The sequence below is a fragment of the Zophobas morio genome, unplaced genomic scaffold (genome assembly GCF_036711695.1).
Source record: "Zophobas morio isolate AGI-343-1 ecotype UQ-CSIRO unplaced genomic scaffold, CSIRO_AGI_Zmor_V1 ptg000049l, whole genome shotgun sequence".
Taxonomy (NCBI): Eukaryota; Metazoa; Arthropoda; class Insecta; order Coleoptera; family Tenebrionidae; genus Zophobas; species Zophobas morio.
Window position 1 is genome coordinate 124280 of NW_026972154.1, and position 18878 is coordinate 143157.

General features: G+C 34.0%; 1 protein-coding gene across 1 annotated transcript; it reads right to left on the reverse strand.

The window, feature by feature from the left end:
* Window positions 1–11673: 11673 nt before the first annotated feature.
* On the reverse strand, window positions 11674–12670 carry LOC135142591 (protein takeout-like). Its single transcript, XM_064074327.1, has 4 exons — window positions 12560–12670; window positions 12261–12501; window positions 12082–12215; window positions 11674–12030 (listed from the first exon to the last, which is right to left on the reverse strand). Exons 1-4 carry the CDS (start codon window positions 12642–12644, stop codon window positions 11726–11728), a joined length of 765 nt encoding a protein of 254 aa, XP_063930397.1. The 5' UTR covers window positions 12645–12670; the 3' UTR covers window positions 11674–11725.
* Window positions 12671–18878: the final 6208 nt, after the last annotated feature.

The following is an 18878-nucleotide window of genomic DNA, read 5'->3' on the forward strand; positions in this document are numbered from 1 at the left end:
GAATAATGGTCAAAAATCAAGTATTTTAGGATCAATAAACGGCACATCAAATTCCTGATAATATTAACACTAATAAGTCTAAAAATTTAACCAAATATTGACTTTTTTAAAGTGTCATAGGTTTACTGACGAGGTGGCTGAGGAAGGGGATGAACCCTGAAACTGGTATCACCAAAATAGTATAAATAAAAATAAATAATTGGTTGATTGCAGAACTACCTAACCCAAATTTATACCCACGCTAATATGGAAACAAACATATCAAAATAATTAGCTCATTTATAGCAACTTTGGACCTGCCGTCCTTTATATTTGGCTAAGTAGCAAGTATTTAAAAAAATTAAATTATCACTTTAACTTTGAATAAAAAATATTTTTATGAATGCGTTTACAGATACTTCTACCATTCACAGTCGTAATTTTGTCTTAACCTTATAGAAAATGTTTCGTTTTATGGAAAAAATCTGAATCTTTACACTTGGGGGGTGTGCCTGAATATATAGCACCGAATATTGATTCCCATGAATTTTACTGCCTCGATTTGACCAAATTTTGGGTTTCCGATTTTAGATTTATTCATGTACCTTGTACTTTAATGTATGTTAGCACATGAGTCCGAAAGTTATTCGTCATGTAATTATGAGGCCAAAAGTTTCTATGGATGAAAGCCATTATTTGATTTAAAGTAACTTTTGGCATCACAATCTTTAGATTTTTTTAATAGTTACTTCATAATTAATAACACAATTATGACTTTTTCTTGTAGTTTTATTTCTCTTATTTGTTATTAAAATAACTGCTGTTAAGTTAATTTTAGCTTGGGTTGTAAATTTGAAAGTTGTTTTCTACGATTCTGTGAGGCCAAAGTCTACAAAAGATGAAAATAATTTTAGGTTAGATAGTTCACCACTCTGCCAATTATTTATTTTTATTTATACTATTTTCGTGTGGTATAGCAAGAATGATGGTCAACAATCAAGTATTTTAGGCTCAAAAAACGGCAGATCAAATTCCTGATAATATTAACACTAATAAGTCTAAAAATTTAACCAAATATTGACTTTTTAAAGTGTTATAGGTTTACTGACGAGGTGGCGGAGGAAGGGGATGAACCCTGAAACTGGTATCACCAAAATAGTATAAATAAAAATAAATAATTGGTTGATTGCAGAACTACCTAACCCAAATTTATACCCACGCTAATATGGAAACAAACATATCAAAATAATTAGCTCATTTATAGCAACTTTGGACCTGCCGTCCTTTATATTTGGCTAAGTAGCAAGTATTTAAAAAAATTAAATTATCACTTTAACTTTGAATAAAAAATATTTTTATGAATGCGTTTACAGATACTTCTACCATTCACAGTCGTAATTTTGTCTTAACCTTATAGAAAATGTTTCGTTTTATGGAAAAAATCTGAATCTTTACACTTGGGGGGTGTGCCTGAATATATAGCACCGAATATTGATTCCCATGAATTTTACTGCCTCGATTTGACCAAATTTTGGGTTTCCGATTTTAGATTTATTCATGTACCTTGTACTTTAATGTATGTTAGCACATGAGTCCGAAAGTTATTCGTCATGTAATTATGAGGCCAAAAGTTTCTATGGATGAAAGCCATTATTTGATTTAAAGTAACTTTTGGCATCACAATCTTTAGATTTTTTTAATAGTTACTTCATAATTAATAACACAATTATGACTTTTTCTTGTAGTTTTATTTCTCTTATTTGTTATTAAAATAACTGCTGTTAAGTTAATTTTAGCTTGGGTTGTAAATTTGAAAGTTGTTTTCTACGATTCTGTGAGGCCAAAGTCTACAAAAGATGAAAATAATTTTAGGTTAGATAGTTCACCACTCTGCCAATTATTTATTTTTATTTATACTATTTTCGTGTGGTATAGCAAGAATGATGGTCAACAATCAAGTATTTTAGGCTCAAAAAACGGCAGATCAAATTCCTGATAATATTAACACTAATAAGTCTAAAAATTTAACCAAATATTGACTTTTTAAAGTGTTATAGGTTTACTGACGAGGTGGCGGAGGAAGGGGATGAACCCTGAAACTGGTATCACCAAAATAGTATAAATAAAAATAAATAATTGGTTGATTGCAGAACTACATAACCCAACTTTATACCCACGCTAATATGCAAACACAAATATCAAAATAATTAGCTCATTTATAGCAACTTTCGAACTCTCGTATTTTATATTTGTCTAAGTAGCAAGTACTTAAAAAATGTAAATTATCACTTTAACTTTGAATAAAAAATATTTTTATGAATGCGTCTACAGATACTTCTACCATTCACAGTCTAATTTTGTTTTAACTTCATACAAAATGTTTCGTATTATGGAAAAAATCTGAATCTTTACACTTGGAGGTGTGCCTGAATATATAGCACCGAATATTGATTCACATGAATTTTACTGCCTCGATTTGACCAAATTTTGGGTTTCCGATTTTAGATTTATTCATGTACCTTGTACTTTAATGTATGTTAGCACATGAGTCCGAAAGTTATTCGTCATGTAATTATGAGGCCAAAAGTTTCTATGGATGAAAGCCATTATTTGATTTAAAGTAACTTTTGGCATCACAATCTTTAGATTTTTTTAATAGTTACTTCATAATTAATAACACAATTATGACTTTTTCTTGTAGGTTTATTTCTCTTATTTGTTATTAAAATAACTGCTATTAAGTTAATTTTAGCTTGGGTTGTAAGTTTGAAAATTGTTCTCTACGATTCTGTGAGGCCAAAGTCTACAAAAGATGAAAATAATTTTAGGTTAGATAGTTCAACATTCAGCCAATTATTTATTTTTATTTATAATATTTTCGTGTGGTATAGCAAGAATAATGGTCAAAAATCAAGTATTTTAGGATCAATAAACGGCACATCAATTTCCAGATAATATTAACACTAATAAGTCTAAAAATCTAACCAAATATTGACTTTTTTAAAGTGTTATAAGTTTACTGACGAGGTGGCTGAGAAAGGGGATGAACCCTGAAACTGGTATCACCAAAATAGTACAAATAAAAATAAATAATTGGTTGATTGCAGAACCACCTAACCCAACTTTATACCCGCGCTAATATGGAAACACACATATCAAAATAATTAGCTCATTTATAGCAACTTTCGAACTCTCGTATTTTATATTTGTCTAAGTAGGAAGTACTTAAAAAATTTAAATTATCACTTTAACTTTGAATAAAAAAATATTTATGAATGCGTCTACAGATTCTTCTACCATTCACAGTCTAATTTTGTACTAACTTCATACAAAATGTTTCGTATTATGGAAAAAATCTGAATATTTACACTTGGGGGTGTGCCTGAATATATAGCACCGAATATTGATTCACATGAATTTTACTGCCTCGATTTGACCAAATTTTGGGTTTCCGATTTTAGATTTATTCATGTACCTTGTACTTTAATGTATGTTAGCACATGAGCCCGAAAGTTATTCGTCATGTAATTATGAGGCCAAAAGTTTCTATGGATGAAAGCCATTATTTGATTTAAAGTAACTTTTGGCATCACAATCTTTAGATTTTTTTAATAGTTACTTCATAATTAATAACACAATTATGACTTTTTCTTGTAGGTTTATTTCTCTTATTTGTTATTAAAATAACTGCTATTAAGTTAATTTTAGCTTGGGTTGTAAGTTTGAAAGTTGTTCTCTGCGATTCTGTGAGGCCAAAGTCTACAAAAGATGAAAATAATTTTAGGTTAGATAGTTCAACATTCAGCCAATTATTTATTTTTATTTATACTATTTTCTTGTGGTATAGCAAGAATAATGGTCAAAAATCAAGTATTTTAGGATCAAAAAACGGCACATCAATTTCCAGATAATATTAACGCTAATAAGTCTAAAAATCTAACCAAATATTGACTTTTTTAAAGTGTCATAGGTTTACTGACGAGGTGGCTGAGAAAGGGGATGAACCCTGAAACTGGTATCACCAAAATAGTATAAGTAAAAATAAATAATTGGTTGATTGCAGAACTACCTAACCCAAATTTATACCCACGCTAATATGGAAACAAACATATCAAAATAATTAGCTCATTTATAGCAACTTTGGACCTATCTTCCTTTATATTTGGCTAAGTAGCAAGTATTTAAAAAAATTAAATTATCACTTTAACTTTGAATAAAAAATATTTTTATGAATGCGTTTACAGATACTTCTACCATTCACAGTCGTAATTTTGTCTTAACCTTATAGAAAATGTTTCGTTTTATGGAAAAAATCTGAATCTTTACACTTGGGGGTGTGCCTGAATATATAGCACCGAATATTGATTCACATGAATTTTATTGCCTCGATTTGACCAAATTTTGGGTTTTCGATTTTAGATTTATTCATGTACCTTGTGCTTTAATGTATGTTAGCACATGAGTCCGAAAGTTATTCGTCATGTAATTATGAGGCCAAAAGTTTCTATGGATGAAAGCCATTATTTGATTTAAAGTAACTTTTGGCATCACAATCTTTAGATTTTTTTAATAGTTACTTCATAATTAATAACACAATTATGACTTTTTCTTGTAGGTTTATTTCTCTTATTTGTTATTAAAATAACTGCTATTAAGTTAATTTTAGCTTGGGTTGTAAGTTTGAAAGTTGTTTTCTACGATTCTGTGAGGCCGAATTGTACAAAAGATGAAAATAATTTTAGGCTAGATAGTTCACCACTCTGCCAATTATTTATTTTTATTTATACTATTTTGGTGCGGTATAGCAATAATAATGGTCAACAATCAAGGATTTTGCAATTTACTTCCTTTATCGCATCCCCTTTGCTCCAGCCTTACTCCGCTCTTTTCCACTCCTTTCATCCACCCAGCTTCTCTTCCATCTTCATTCAATATTTCTGTTATACTTTCGTTTTTTCTTTAATTTCGCCCTAGTCTTGTAGCATGTATTCTAAAGTCTCTTGCACTTCTCCACACATCCTATATATTCTTCTGCTTTCGCTTAAGCAAAAGTTATTGTTTCTTTCTTCATGTCCACCCCTCTGTCTAGCAATTACTTTTTCTCCTTCGTTCTTTCTCTCTCTAGGTACCTTGGCGTTGTTTCTGATATTATCTTTAGACGAGTATTTAACCCCCATTGTACCTAGGTTCCTTTATACTCGCCATTGGACGTATTTGTCCTTGTCGCCACTTTCGAGGAGACCTTTACTTTTCCACATCTCATTCATTATTTCACACAGTCTTTCAATCAAATCATCCGTTCTAAACGTCCATACATCATTTACCAATCCATTCCTCCCTGGTCTTTTCCCTCTTTTCGACCCTCCAACTTGTTTCCATATTTTTTCCACTGTAATGTTCGGCCATTCTTTCTCTCTCAGCATTCTCGGTTTAACTCTTTTGCGCTACAATACTCTCATTTCCACTCATTAGTTTCATGAAATGGTACTTCCATTGTATTATTAGCATTTCTTCACTGATCATGTTTTTGTTTTTCCTTATTTTGGTTCTTGCTCTGATTTTATGGCTTTTATTTTATTTCTTCTTTCGGAATCTCTTCTTTTTTTTCTTCACACCGACCTGTTATTATTTCTTGCTGGACAGTACTCTTCTTTTTTATCTTTCCGTTTTTACACCTTCGTAAACATTTTCTTTCTTATGTTTTTAAATCTCTGCATCTATTAACCCGCCATTTGTTTCTCTTTTCTGATTTCTTCGTTATAAATCCTTTTCTTATTGCTGCTTTTTCAGTTGTTGTTTTTAATTCTTCTATTTTATTTTAGCTTACTTCTTTTGAATTCAATTTCCAACATCTTTTATAATGCTCAGTTCCCTTCTCCTTTTTATCTACTTCCTTATTTGTGACTCCGACTTTTCTACTTCTATCCCTCAATTTTACTTCTTATAGCATGTGGTCGGAATCAATTCTTTCTCCTAATTTAAATGTTTCGGCTTCTTCATCAGCCACTGGGTTACATATACAGGTAAATTCTTTGTCTTCATCCCCCTCCTTCACCCCATTCAAGACTACCAAACTCTTTCTTCAATTAATTTCCATAGAAATTTTCTGTCTTTATTTAAAATTTTATCTTTAGATTTTTCTGTGCGTTCTCCGCTATATTTCCTGCTTTTGTTGCCTATTTTGGCGTTAAAACCATCTCCTATCAGAAGAAATTCTTCGTTAGACTCTTCAATTTTTTCTTAAATTTTTTTCTTCAAATTTTTTTTAATTCCAATGCAATACAATATGCAAATTCTTTTTTTCTTTTATCTTTCTTTCCACTATGCGTTCCACTTCTATTACCCGCTCTTCGATTTGTTTTATATCTTTTGTCACCCCTGTTATGGATCCCCCACTTGCTTCACCCTCAACTTTTCCTTTTTCCTTGTTCAATTTATTCCCCTTACTCTTTAGTATCCATGTTTCTGTTAATCACACAAAATCAAAATTTTATGGACTCATTAAATAAATTCTGTTTATTTTTCTTAATAATGCAATATTTCAAACAAGCAATTTTAAATCCCATTTGTCCTCCCCGCTTTTCTTTTCCATTCCCTCTCTATTTTTTTTTATAATTACCACCCCTTCTCTTTATGCTTCCTTGCTCAGTTAATTCCAACTCTCTTTGTAAAATTTTTCATCCAAATTTCCCTGTCTTCATTCCATGTCCTCAACTTTCCGTTTCTTACATTCTATAGCTGTTGTGTATCTTTTTTTTTCTTTCTTACTCTCTAACTTCTTTCTGAATTTTTGGCTCTTCTACTGTCCAATTGTTTTCAGTTGCTTTATATTTTCTTTAATTTTAGATAAATTTCCAACATTCTTCTGGAAATTACTACCTTCAAACAACTTCCCGTATTTATATAAAACCTAGTCATAATATTAGCTTTGTTAAGTAAATCATCTATGCAACCAACTTTTATACTTAACAATCTTTTCTCAAACCAAAATTGTTAAAATTACTGTTAAAAGATGTCACTGGATGTGCGTGAGTCCAAATGTTACGTTGAATGTGTGAGTCACTTCGGCCTCAAAAGCTACGGCGAGGCCGAAACTTCCAATTTGAGCCCAAAAGTATATATACGTGAGAGAATTTGAGGTCGAAAGTTATCATTAACATATATATATATATATATATATATATATCTTTCTGGAGGATTTGTACAGCTTCCTAACTCGTAGGTTGTAGGAGAAGCAATTCGCAAGATCATGTAAGGACCATCCCTTTTTGGGGCAAGCTTTGAAGAGAATCCACTTTGGAGCTACTGAGAGTATGAGATTTCAGGAGAACCTTGTCACCCTTCTTGAATACAGCTAGTCGTCGTCTGGAATCTAGGCGGGTTTTATGGACATCTTGTTTCTTGCAATTTCTATCCATTGCCTCAGACAGAGTAGTAGCTAGCTTCTTTAAGTAAGGAGTTATTCTTGGTATGAAATTTTCTGCATCAATCACTTTGCGTAGATCATATACAGGATCATAAGGAGCTCGTATGTCCCTACGAAATGTGAGAAACGAAGGACTATATCCTGTAGAGTCGCAACATGTAGAATTTATGGCGAATCGAATGCTGCTCAGGTGATGATCCCATTCTGAGTGGTGATCTTGAACCAAAATGAGTCTTCAATTCGCGGTTCTTCCGTTCAACAGGGTTACTCTCTGCATGATACAAAGGAATGAACGGAGTTGTGATAACAAAACAATAAGTAATTTACTGCATTACGTCACTGATAAATTGTACGCCGTTATCAGAAATCATTTTCCTCGGAGTTCCAAACCGCAGGAATATTTCTTCGATGAGAATTTTTGATTCAGAGTCAGCTTTTACTAATGGGAAAAATTCTAACCATTTTGAAGCAATATCCTCAATTATTAGGATCCATCGATTCCCCCTGGGAGTTGCCGGTAGAGGGCCAAATAGATCTACAGCCACAACTTCGAAGCTCTGGGAAGGGGCTGGGGTGTGAAGTAGGCCCGCAGGTTGACGATTCTCTGGTTTATATCTCTGGCATTCCATACAACCTTTTATATGGCGAGCAATATATTTTCTCATATCTGTGAAGTAAAATTTTGAAGAGATCTTTTGCAGGGTTCTTTCGATGCCGTAGTGTCCCCTTGTAGGCGAATTATTGTTTTGGGCCAAAACATCTTCACGCAATTCTTTGGGAATCACTAACTGGGGATCTTCAGAGTCCACATATGGGTTGAAACGGAAGAGAACATCATTGTTCATCACGTATCCCCTCCCAGACCATCTAGACATCTCTAACGGATCTTCACCTTAGAGAGATAATATAATAATCTTGATCTCATCATCTTCCATTTGTTTCTGTCGCATAGATTTAGCATCGTAGGTCAACACTAACGAAGTAGCTCTGTACCTTTTCTTCTTCATCCGAGCAAAAAGGTCGAGACAACAGATCAGCTACTACGTTGATTTTATCAGGAGTATATACAACGTCCATATTCATGCCTTGAAGGCGGAGCGCCCAACGAGCTAAACGACCCGAAGGCGATTTTAAAGTCAGCAACCACCGTAATGGTTGATGATCCGACGCTATAACCACTTTCGCACCTTCTAGATAATGTCGGAATTTTTCTATAGCCCATACTACGGCGGTTTCTGGAGTAGAACTGCACCCAAGGCGTAACAACTTGCATCTGTTCTAAGGATATACGGCTTGGTCTGGTCGGCTTGAGCAAGGACTGGAGCGGTAGTCAATCTTTCTTTTAACGTCTCGAAGGCTCTTAATTCGGCTTCACCAAACTGGTAAGACGCATTTTTCTTAAGAAGATTAGTTAAGGGACGTGCAATTTCGATAAACTCTGAAACAAACTTGCGATACCAAGTACATGTCTGAATGAAACTTTTCAGCTGTTTGCGATTGCTTGGAGGTCTCAACATTTTGATAGCAGCTATTTTGTCAGGGTTAGTTTTAATTTCATCACTGGTCAGTATATGGTCGAGAAATTTGATTGAGTCACAGAAGAACGAGCACTTCTTACGTCTAGCAAGAAGACCAAAAAGTTTTAAACGCGAAAACACTGTAAGTCTATTATGTGCTCCTCAAACGTTTCTGAAAGTACCAAGATGTCGTCTATATATATGAACACTGCAGTGTCATTCAAACCGGATCTAAATCTGTCCATCAATCGAACGAATGTTGCGGCCGCGTTTTTCAACCCGAAAGGCATTCGATTGAATTTAAACGTCCCAAATGGAGTCACAAAGCAAGTTTTGTCATGATCTTCTTCAGCAACAGGAACTTGCCAGTAACCTGTTTGTAAATCAATTGTAAACATGAATGGTGTTTGTTTAGCGGTGTGAAGAATATCGTCTATTCGCGGCATTGGATAACTATCGCTTACCGTTGCTGAGTTTAGCTTACGATAATCTACGCAAAGACGATAGCTGTCTCCTTTTGGAGTTAAAACCACAGGGCTGGACCATGGTTACTCGCACTCTTCTATAATTTCTTGTGTTACTAATCGATTCAATTCTTCACGCAGGAATTGCTTCTTTGGTCCGTTCAGCGGGTACGGTGGTACGGAGATTGGTACAGCATTTTGTGTGTTAATTGGATGCGTAGCAAACGTAGTTTATCCCCCTTGTTCGAAGATGGCGCTATTCTTCTGAAGTAGGGTGTTTATTTCATCTTTTGTCGTGTCTTTAATCTTCTGAGTTTCATTTTGGCGTAGGGTTATGGGATTAATGTTTACGGAGTTTGTTTTATTTCCATATTTAAAAGTATGTTCTGGTTTATCTCTAAAAAACCAACACTCGTTTTGGAAATCTATACCAATGTTAGCCTTCTTCAAGAATTCTCGCCCTAAGAGCGTATGGTTCTGGGTTAAATACGGCATTATAACAAAACTAGTTGGAGTTATTTTGTCTTTTATCTTAACGTCTACATTTGTTACCAGTAGTTTCTTATCTCTAGGAATTCCGTCAGCTAATGTTACCACTGCATCCATTGTTTCAAACTTAACTTCCTTATCTTGTAACACCTTATGGAGGGTGTGACCAGCTATGTTCCATTTTGATCCTGAATCGGCGAGTCCAATTCCTTTTGCACCTTTCACTTCTAAGGGTAGGATTGGAGCGCCGCAGCTTGATTCATTTTCTAAAGATAGCCGTGAGAATTCAAAGAAGTTAGTTTACACGTCTGCTTTTTCTTTGCATTTCGGGCAGTTCCATCTGTAGTAGCCAGGAGTACCACAGCCATAACACTCAGGTTTTGATCTTGCTGATGTTGACTTTGACAGTTCTTTATTATCATTTTCTTTTCCCAGTTGGCGACACTAATTCTTTAAATGACCAAATTTTTTGCCATGTTCACAACGAGGTCGTACCTTCTTTATTCGCATTCCGTCCTGGTTTGTGTTTCTTCTTGTTCTATTTTGCGGGCACAATTAAGCAAATTTTCGAAAGAGTTTATTTCACTAGGCGTAAACCTCTTCCGGATATTCAGAGCCAAAAGTCCATAAACCATATCCAGCTGCATTTCTTCTGCGATACTATAGGGCAACTGAGCGATTAAAGTTCGAAATTTCGCAATGAAGATATCAGTGGCTTCGTGTTGTGTTTGCTCACGAGCAAAGAGTTCTCGGAAGACTGCATGAGGGGGTAATTTCTTCGAATACACTTCTCTGAGGATATTTACTGCACTCTGCCAGTCTTTCGTCGACGGTTTGATTCCTTGCCACCAAGTAGCAGCGCTAGACTCGAGCAACATTGAAAGACCACGCAGTGCATTTTCGTCACTGATATTGGTGCAGTCTTTATATATTATGATGTTGTCTAGAAAAGCTTCTACATCGGCGTCATTTGACCCATTCAATCTGGCACTACATTTAGCAAAACTACCTGCAGATCGAGTGTAAGAAATTGGTGATTTTTTTAAATATATATTTTTTTGATGTATGCTTTTTCGTTGAGCAAATATTTTTTCCTCCAGGTTTTTAACCGAAACTAAAATTTCTAGAACCTAATTCGTCAATTTTGGGCCCTAAAAATGTCTCCGTTTATTTATTTTTTAACGACCTAAAGTCCGAAGCCTAGTTATCATATAAGTGGTGTAATGTTTTGCCAACCGAGGGTTAACCGACAAGAGTATTAATCAAGGCTAGTAGACAAAAAATAACGTGGGCATATGTGAGGAAAACAAAATAACTTTGCCATGCCAATTTTACCTAAATTAAAAAGTTGTATGCTCTGGTGAACGAATTTGATGATAGTAATTTACAACCTGACAAAAAATCGCACTACAGATAAAAAGTTTATTATGACGGATAGATATCATGAACATCTTACATAACATCACATGGGTTTTCGTAGAATAAATTTGCGTCAATTATATCTATTAATTTAGTGCAATAAAAACTTTAACTGAAAGTTGACAAATCATGAGCATCTGACTTTTGAGCATTTTCTAGGGTATAGTGAACTCATGACTATTATGGCGACTTTATTGTTGGGTACTTCATTTGGTTTGGACTTCAAATTTTTTATAATCGATCGGGTATAAAGCACCCCCCCCCGCTTTGACTTTTTGTAGAAAATAAATTTAAAATTACCACATAACCGGAAGGAAATATGATTCACTGTTTTCCACCAAGACCTTGTCCCAGATTCTCACAACAAACCCAACAAAAACCAATTTCATCACACGTTTATTCAACAACTTAACTCATTACAGACAAAATATTCACGCATCACCAAAAAGCTCCCTCGTGGACACTTTCTTCAACACATTATCCAAAATCGAGCCGAAAATCTGTCCAAAAGCCTCCTCGTAACTCGTTTTAACGTCCGAAAACACCTCCGACCAGTTTTCGTTCAAAACTTGATTAATATTGTCACCTAGAGCTTTATCACCGTCAAACAAGTTCTCCAGATGGAACCTCATCAACTGCGGCGTCAAAACGAGCTTAGTACTAGCAACCTTATAATGTTTCTTCCCTTTCTTGTCGTGCTCTTCGAGCGCGAAACTAATTTCCAGCCTCAATTTATCTGAAAAACACATTATATTAATTTTGTGACTGTGTCACGCCATAAAGTTACCCATTTCGATGAAGCCGGGACCGTCGCCCTTAATGGGTAATACCAGAAGTTTCCCGTTGATTTCGTAGTGGAAGTCCATTCGCACTAGAGGCGTTTCGCAATCAAGGGTTAAGACTTTGGTATCGAAGTTCATGCTACAACAACCCTATTATCCACATTTTTGTAAAAAGGGAACTTACTCTGCTTTGGAACATTTGACTTTGGAAAAGCCGCTGATTTTGATGTCTCTGTAGTTCTGCTGGAAGGCGACAGCTCCTGAGCCTTCCCCGATTACCAGCGACGGTACATCCAGTGGTTCTAGCGTTCCTAAGCCGATTTCTTTCACGGGGTTTGCGGATTTTGATAGAGCATCGTCGATTGCGGACACCAGGCACTTGTCAAAATTGCCGTCTTTTCTGTTGCACTTTTGCAGAGAGCTTGCTGAAAAGTTCCCGTGTGATGATCAGTGTTAATGTAACTACTAATTAAGCGCACTTACGAATTTCTGCCGAATAACAAGTAGTGGCTAAGCAAAGAGCATAAAGTACGGTTGCGTAAGTCATGGTTTCGACTGTTTGTTCCATGAATAGGTTCTTCTCTTTATAGTTTGTTTACTTTGAAAAAAAAAAAAAAAGTTGTTACTTGTTTACCTTTCGGTTGGACCTGGCGAGAATTATCATAATTTGCGTTTTTTTGTTTATTTTGTGCGAAAAATTCAAGTTAATGAGTGCTGAGGTGAATTTTAATTTTTTGTTTATTTTTTTCTTTAATTGCCTGGAATTGTATGCCGAATGACTTCGTAGTAAAGAACTTGTTAATTGTGTTGGCACTTTTTGTTAATAGGCGGTTAGATAATTTCGGTGTTTGAATCCTGTTGTTATTTCATTATAATTATTTTACTTCTTTTGAACGTTCACTAACGTTGGGATTCGTATTGCAATCTAAATGTAAAGTGTGTAATGAAATGGGACAAAAAATCTAGTTAATTTTGCTCGTGGTTAAAGTACACTTCATATTATAGACACCAAGTTTTGCTAACGAAAATTACACTAAATAATATCTACTATACGCTTTACTATTTTACACCATTTAACTTTGTGTAAGTTAAAATTATCATGTTGGTGTTTATTACGTGTCTTCCTAAAACGAACTTTTCAATGCTCTTTCAATAAGATATTTTTACTAATCTGTGGTAATTATAAAGTAAATGTCTTCTATGTATCTACGTTTTATTTCTAATATTACAAACATTACAAACAAGTATATAACGAGTGATCAAAAAGTTTTTACATTAGAGTTGGCCATGGAAATATTTGTCATGTCTTTGATTAAAAGTGCAAATGTCATGCATAACTTCATTTGTATTTCAATAATTTGGATTATTTCCATGGCCAACTCTAACTAAAAACTTTTTGATCACCCGTTACATATAAAATACATATAGAAAACCAGAAAATCGTAGCTAGCCTTGAATATACTATCACCTGTCGTAGTTCTGGCATAGGACACTTTATTCAAAAATCATATTCGTGCCCAGTCATTGTAAAAATGATACACCTGAGGGTAGATAAACTGAAATAAAAGTACCAGCGTAATAGATTCATTTAAATGCTGTTTCCAAATATTTTATAAAATATTGTTACGAAATATACCCTTACGCCGCCCCGGTACGACGCCTATAGTCATCGAGAACTCTCTGGTCTTATTACGCCGGTGATGATTCATCCTTAATATGACCGAGAAGTCTAGAAGCGGTGACGTAGGACTGCGTACTGTTTAAATAAAGTTCACCTTTGGGGAACGGATTATTCAGCTAGTTGAGTCAAGAGCGTCCAGTGAAATTCGACGGAATAATTTCTTCTTCATCTCATATATTCAATATAAATAAGAGAGATTTGAAATATTTTATAATATTTAATTTTCAAATATTTCAAGGAATGGATTGTTTTTCCTAAGTTATTTTCTGAATTTAATAGAATCTCATTTGGGAATTTTAACATAGTCATTTGCAGTATTCAAGGTTTAACCCATTACCGCCCACTGTGATATAGGGTAGCCAAAACACTTTTTTTAGCATATATCTTAGAATTTTTTTACATGTGATTGTTTTCAAGAACTTTGTTCTTTAAGCTTTTATTAGATATTTTTAGTTTAATGTATTTTTTTCATAATTATTCAGAACCGATTTTCAAATAGAACATAACATATTTTCGTTGCATTTTTGTTATTGTCTGCTGCTCAATATTTTTCTTACTAAAAAGTATCTAATGCATTCAAGTTTGAAGTTCAACCATTTTGATTTTTTAAATTTCGCATGGATAACTATTGGATCATAAAAAAAAGAAATTTACATAATTTGAAAATATTTTTTAAATATTTGTAAACATTGATGCGCTTTGAAAAATTATTAGTTAGAAAATGTCATTGTGATTCGAAGGTAGAAAGGGATTTCATACTGATTTCGTGTTATCATTTATGTGTTATACGACTTGAATTTTGGACATTTATTACAGGGCACTGCTCTCACAGCGAAGTGTGTTTCGACCGACGTTACTGTCATTACTGTATCAATGTTTCGCGCTTTTTCGAAACCTGGAAACGGGTGTCCAAAGAAGCAATGGGGGAAACCCAGGGTACTTCTAACTGTCATTTATCACAACAACTTGGTTTGTTTGTTGGTATCTGTACTACGATTCTAGGAAAAGTTCGGTATTAACGAAGGCAGCAAGACAGAACAGTCTGTAACTAACAAACATGAACGGAAGCAAATAGTGTTTATATGTGAAAAAGTAATTGTGAAGAAGCAGAAATAAAACTAATTAAAAATATATAAAAAAAATAAGATCCAATCATGATCAGCTCGTTATAGTTCTGTTTGTCAATAAATCCTTTTTTCGACATTTTGAACCGATGCAATTATCGTTTCAATATAAAAATTAACACCAAAACAGAAAGTAGGTTAAGTCACTTGCTAAGTATGGATTATACAAGGTTATAATAAAGTAATGCACAGCATTTGTTTTTGACAAAAAATGCAAAAACATATCGGGCTTTTTATTTTACTATCCATCTTTTGACATGTGTTGAACTAATAATAAAAATATGGTTTTATAATTTTAGCGTTAATACTAATTATAACAACATTATAATGTACGAGTATAAAAGAATAAATCATTTATTTACAACTTTATAATCACGTGTTTAGCTAATTAATTAGAAATGTAGAAAACGCAAGAACGAGTCCTGTCCTGAGTATCGTTTCTAGGATTTTCTAGGTAAACAGCCCGGCGACCGGCTAAAAACGCTGGTGTCATAATTTTCGGTACGTTGTGATCCGATTAGGGTCGCCTTGTTGCTTAATTTTTATAATCTCCACTGTCCGGTGGTAGTTTGCAAAAACTTATAATTTTGATTGCATTATTTGATAAAGTTTATTTTTTGGCATACGAAAATGTAGTTTAAAAAATGAGAAAATTAGTAACCAACAAAATAAACTTCATTTTAATGATAAATATTAAAAAAAACAGAACAATACGTTGGAGGAAAAATTTATGTTACAGATAACTCAAATAAACTTGTCTTCCCACGATTCTGGGACTACGTGGGAAAATTTGATGTGGTGGGGTTAGTAGAGACATGGGTACAAATAGAAAACTGGAAGAAATTTGAAGAAACACTACCACAAGAATATGTATGGGAGTGTCAAGGGTCAACAAACGAAAAGAAAAAGGGGAGAGCAAGCGGTGGAATAGTAATGGGAATTCTAAAAGAAATGCAAGAATTGGAAAAAACGGACTAATGAAGAAAGTAATACCGCTCGAATATAATCAATGAGAAATAATAACCGTTTATAGCAAGAAAATGGAGGAAACCAAGTTGACATAGAAAAGGAAACAAAAGAAAAAGGAGAAGAAAAAATACTTATACGAGGGGATTTTAACGCAAGACTGGGCGATAAGGGGATAAGAATAATAGATAAAGAAAAGGGTGAGACAAGAGGATCAAAAGACAAAGCAAATAACAAAGAAGGGAAAATATTGTGGAAGGTAATAGAAGAAATGGGATGGGAAATTTTGAATGGAAACAAGGAAGGAGACGAAGAAGGAGAATGGACATACGTAGTGGCTAGGGGAAAATCCATTATAGGTTATGGGAAGAAATAAAGAGTTTCAAAGTGGGGGAAAGGATAGAATCAGACCACATGCCACTAGAAATAAAAATCAAAGGATAAGAGCAAGAGTACGAAAAACAAGAGAGAAGAAACGAAAGAAAAGAAATAGAAAAAAGAATATGGGATGAAGAGAGAAGATACAGGAGTAAACTAGAGAAAAAGAAAAGCGAAGTGAAAGAAGATATAGAAGCTATAATAGAAGAACTGATCAACCTAATTGTAGAAGCTACGGAAAATGGAAAGATATACATATGGCAAGGGAGGAATAATGGATGGAACGGAGATTGTGAGTTGAAGAGAGAAGGAGTATGAAAGAAGAACTGAGTGTAAGAGATAGGGATATAGATAAGCAAGAACGCAGATCGAGAATATCGGAGTCTAGATATATTGCAGAGTATAGAAATATAGTAAAGAGGAAGTACCAAAGTACACACACAGAGAGAGAATAAAAGAGAAAAGAATGATGGCGAGATTTAGATGTAAAAATGAAGAGAAAGAGAATAATTTTTGGATGGATGAAACTGACAGAAGGTGTAGGATATGTTGGAGAGAGGGAGAAATAATAGAGGATATGCTGGAAGGAGGTGGCAGACTGAGAGAATAGGAGGAAAGTAGAAAAAAGTGCTAAACCAGGATGGAAGAGCACTGGATTGGATGAAAGAAGTACGAAAGATAAGGGAACTAAGGCAAGGGGAACTCTTTCTTCGATTTGAAACCTAACTTAAGTCCAAATTCGTCTGCTTCTTCCTTTTACGATAGAATTCTTCTACTATTTTTTCGAATTCGCGTTATTTAACCTCTTTTTGACATCTTCCTGCATCCAAAACTGATTTTCTAGCTCTTCCCATTTCCGGATAGAATTTCTCTAGATTTTGTTTATAATTTTCTTCAACTTTTCTTCAACTAAAACTTTCAGATGGAATTCTTCTAGAATTTACTTGAACTCTTTCTTCAACTTCAGACCCTTCAGCTGAAGTTGGAATTCGTCTGGGGCTTCTTTGTTCAAGATCGAATTTTCTGTCAGCATTTCGAACTCATGTTTATTAATATTTTTTAACATTTTCCTTTTTTCGGTTTTCCTCGTTTCCCAATAAAATTCATCTAGATTGTTTACGGTTTTCTTGAACTTTTTCTTCAACTTCAAGCCTCAACTGAATTTGAAATTCGCCTGCTTCTTCATTTTAGAATTTCTCCAATGAACTCATGTTAATTAACATCGTAACATTTTCCCTTTTTAGTTCTTCCCCTTTTCTGAGGGAATTCACCTAGATGTTCTTTTATAATTTTCTCGAAATCTGTCTCAAACTCACTTTGAACTGCAACTGAGGTTCAATTTCATCTAGATTTTTTTCTTTAGAATTTTCTTCGATTAAAATCTCAAGCTGATGTTAAAATTCCTCTAACTCTTCTTCTCCAGCCCACGATAACATCGAAATTCTCTTCTTGAATTAACTTAAACTTTTTCTTCAACTTAAAATTCCAAGTCAAGTCCAATTTCGTCTAGTTTTTCTTTAATTAGGATACAATTGTTCTAGAATCTTCTTAAGATCGCATTGATTAATGTCTATTTAGTTATCATTTTCCTGCACCGTAATCGAAATTCTCTAGTTCATCTAGTTTCCAGGTAGATTTCGTCTAGATTTTTTTTTAGAACTTTCTTCAACCAAAATCCTAAACTGTTGTTAAAATTCCTCTAACTCGAAAGTTTCTTTTTGTTTCAAAAATAATTTTTCTAGAATTTATTTGAACATTTTCTGCAACTTCGAACGGCCAGTGAAGTCCAATTTCGTCTATTTTTTCTTTGTTTAAGATACAATTATTCTAAAATCTTTTTAAAATCACGTTAATTAACATTTAGTTGTCATCTCCCTGGTTCATCCCGTTTCCAGATAGTATGCGTCTAGATTTTCTTTTAGGACTTTCTTCAACTAGAATCCTGAACTGATATTAAATTTCCACTAACTCTTCTTCTTCAGCCCACGGCGTCATCGAAGTTTTCTTCTCGTTTCAGATAGAATTCTTCTAGAATTATACTTGAACTTTTTTCAACTTCAAACTCCAAATGAAGTCCAATTTCGTCAACTTCTTGTTTGTTTAAGATACAATAATTATTCTAGAATCTTCTCAAAATCACGTTAATTAAGTCTAGGTATCTTATCCCTACATTGTGGTCAAAATTTTCTAGTTCGTTCCGTTTCTAGATAGAATTCGTCTAGCTTTCCTTTAGAATTTTCTACCACAGTATTCTAGTGAAACTAATGGAATCTTACCTAACGGGTAGATAAAAATTTTGGTCCCATCCGGCGTTCCACAGGGCTCTGTTCTAGATCCCCTGCTTTTCATATCTACATCAACGATGTTATCAAAAACATTACTTTTCAGGTTTTAATTTACGCAGATAACCTAAAAATCTTTCGTCATATTCTTCAAGAAGATATATACACTTTTGAAAACTGGAGTAAATCTAACATGTTACCTATAAATTTTGACAGGATCTCAAAAGTTTTTTATTAATCTAATCAATCCATATCATTAATTGATTTTAGTACCCGTAATTTAATTATAGAAGTCTTGCCTGAATGCAGTGGTAGGTCTTAATAATAGAGACTGTCGTGACCGTACGTTAAAAAACTACGTATAAGATATC

Bases quoted from the DNA above. Each gene is read 5' to 3' on its own strand.
- LOC135142591 (XM_064074327.1), bottom strand. From the start codon at position 12,644: ATGGAACAAACAGTCGAAACCATGACTTACGCAACCGTACTTTATGCT. The intron at 12,502-12,559 runs GTAAGTGCGCTT...GGAACTTTTCAG, and splicing joins TTGTTATTCGGCAGAAATTC to CAAGCTCTCTGCAAAAGTGC. The intron at 12,031-12,081 runs GTAACTTTATGG...TGTGTTTTTCAG, and splicing joins TCCCGGCTTCATCGAAATGG to ATAAATTGAGGCTGGAAATT.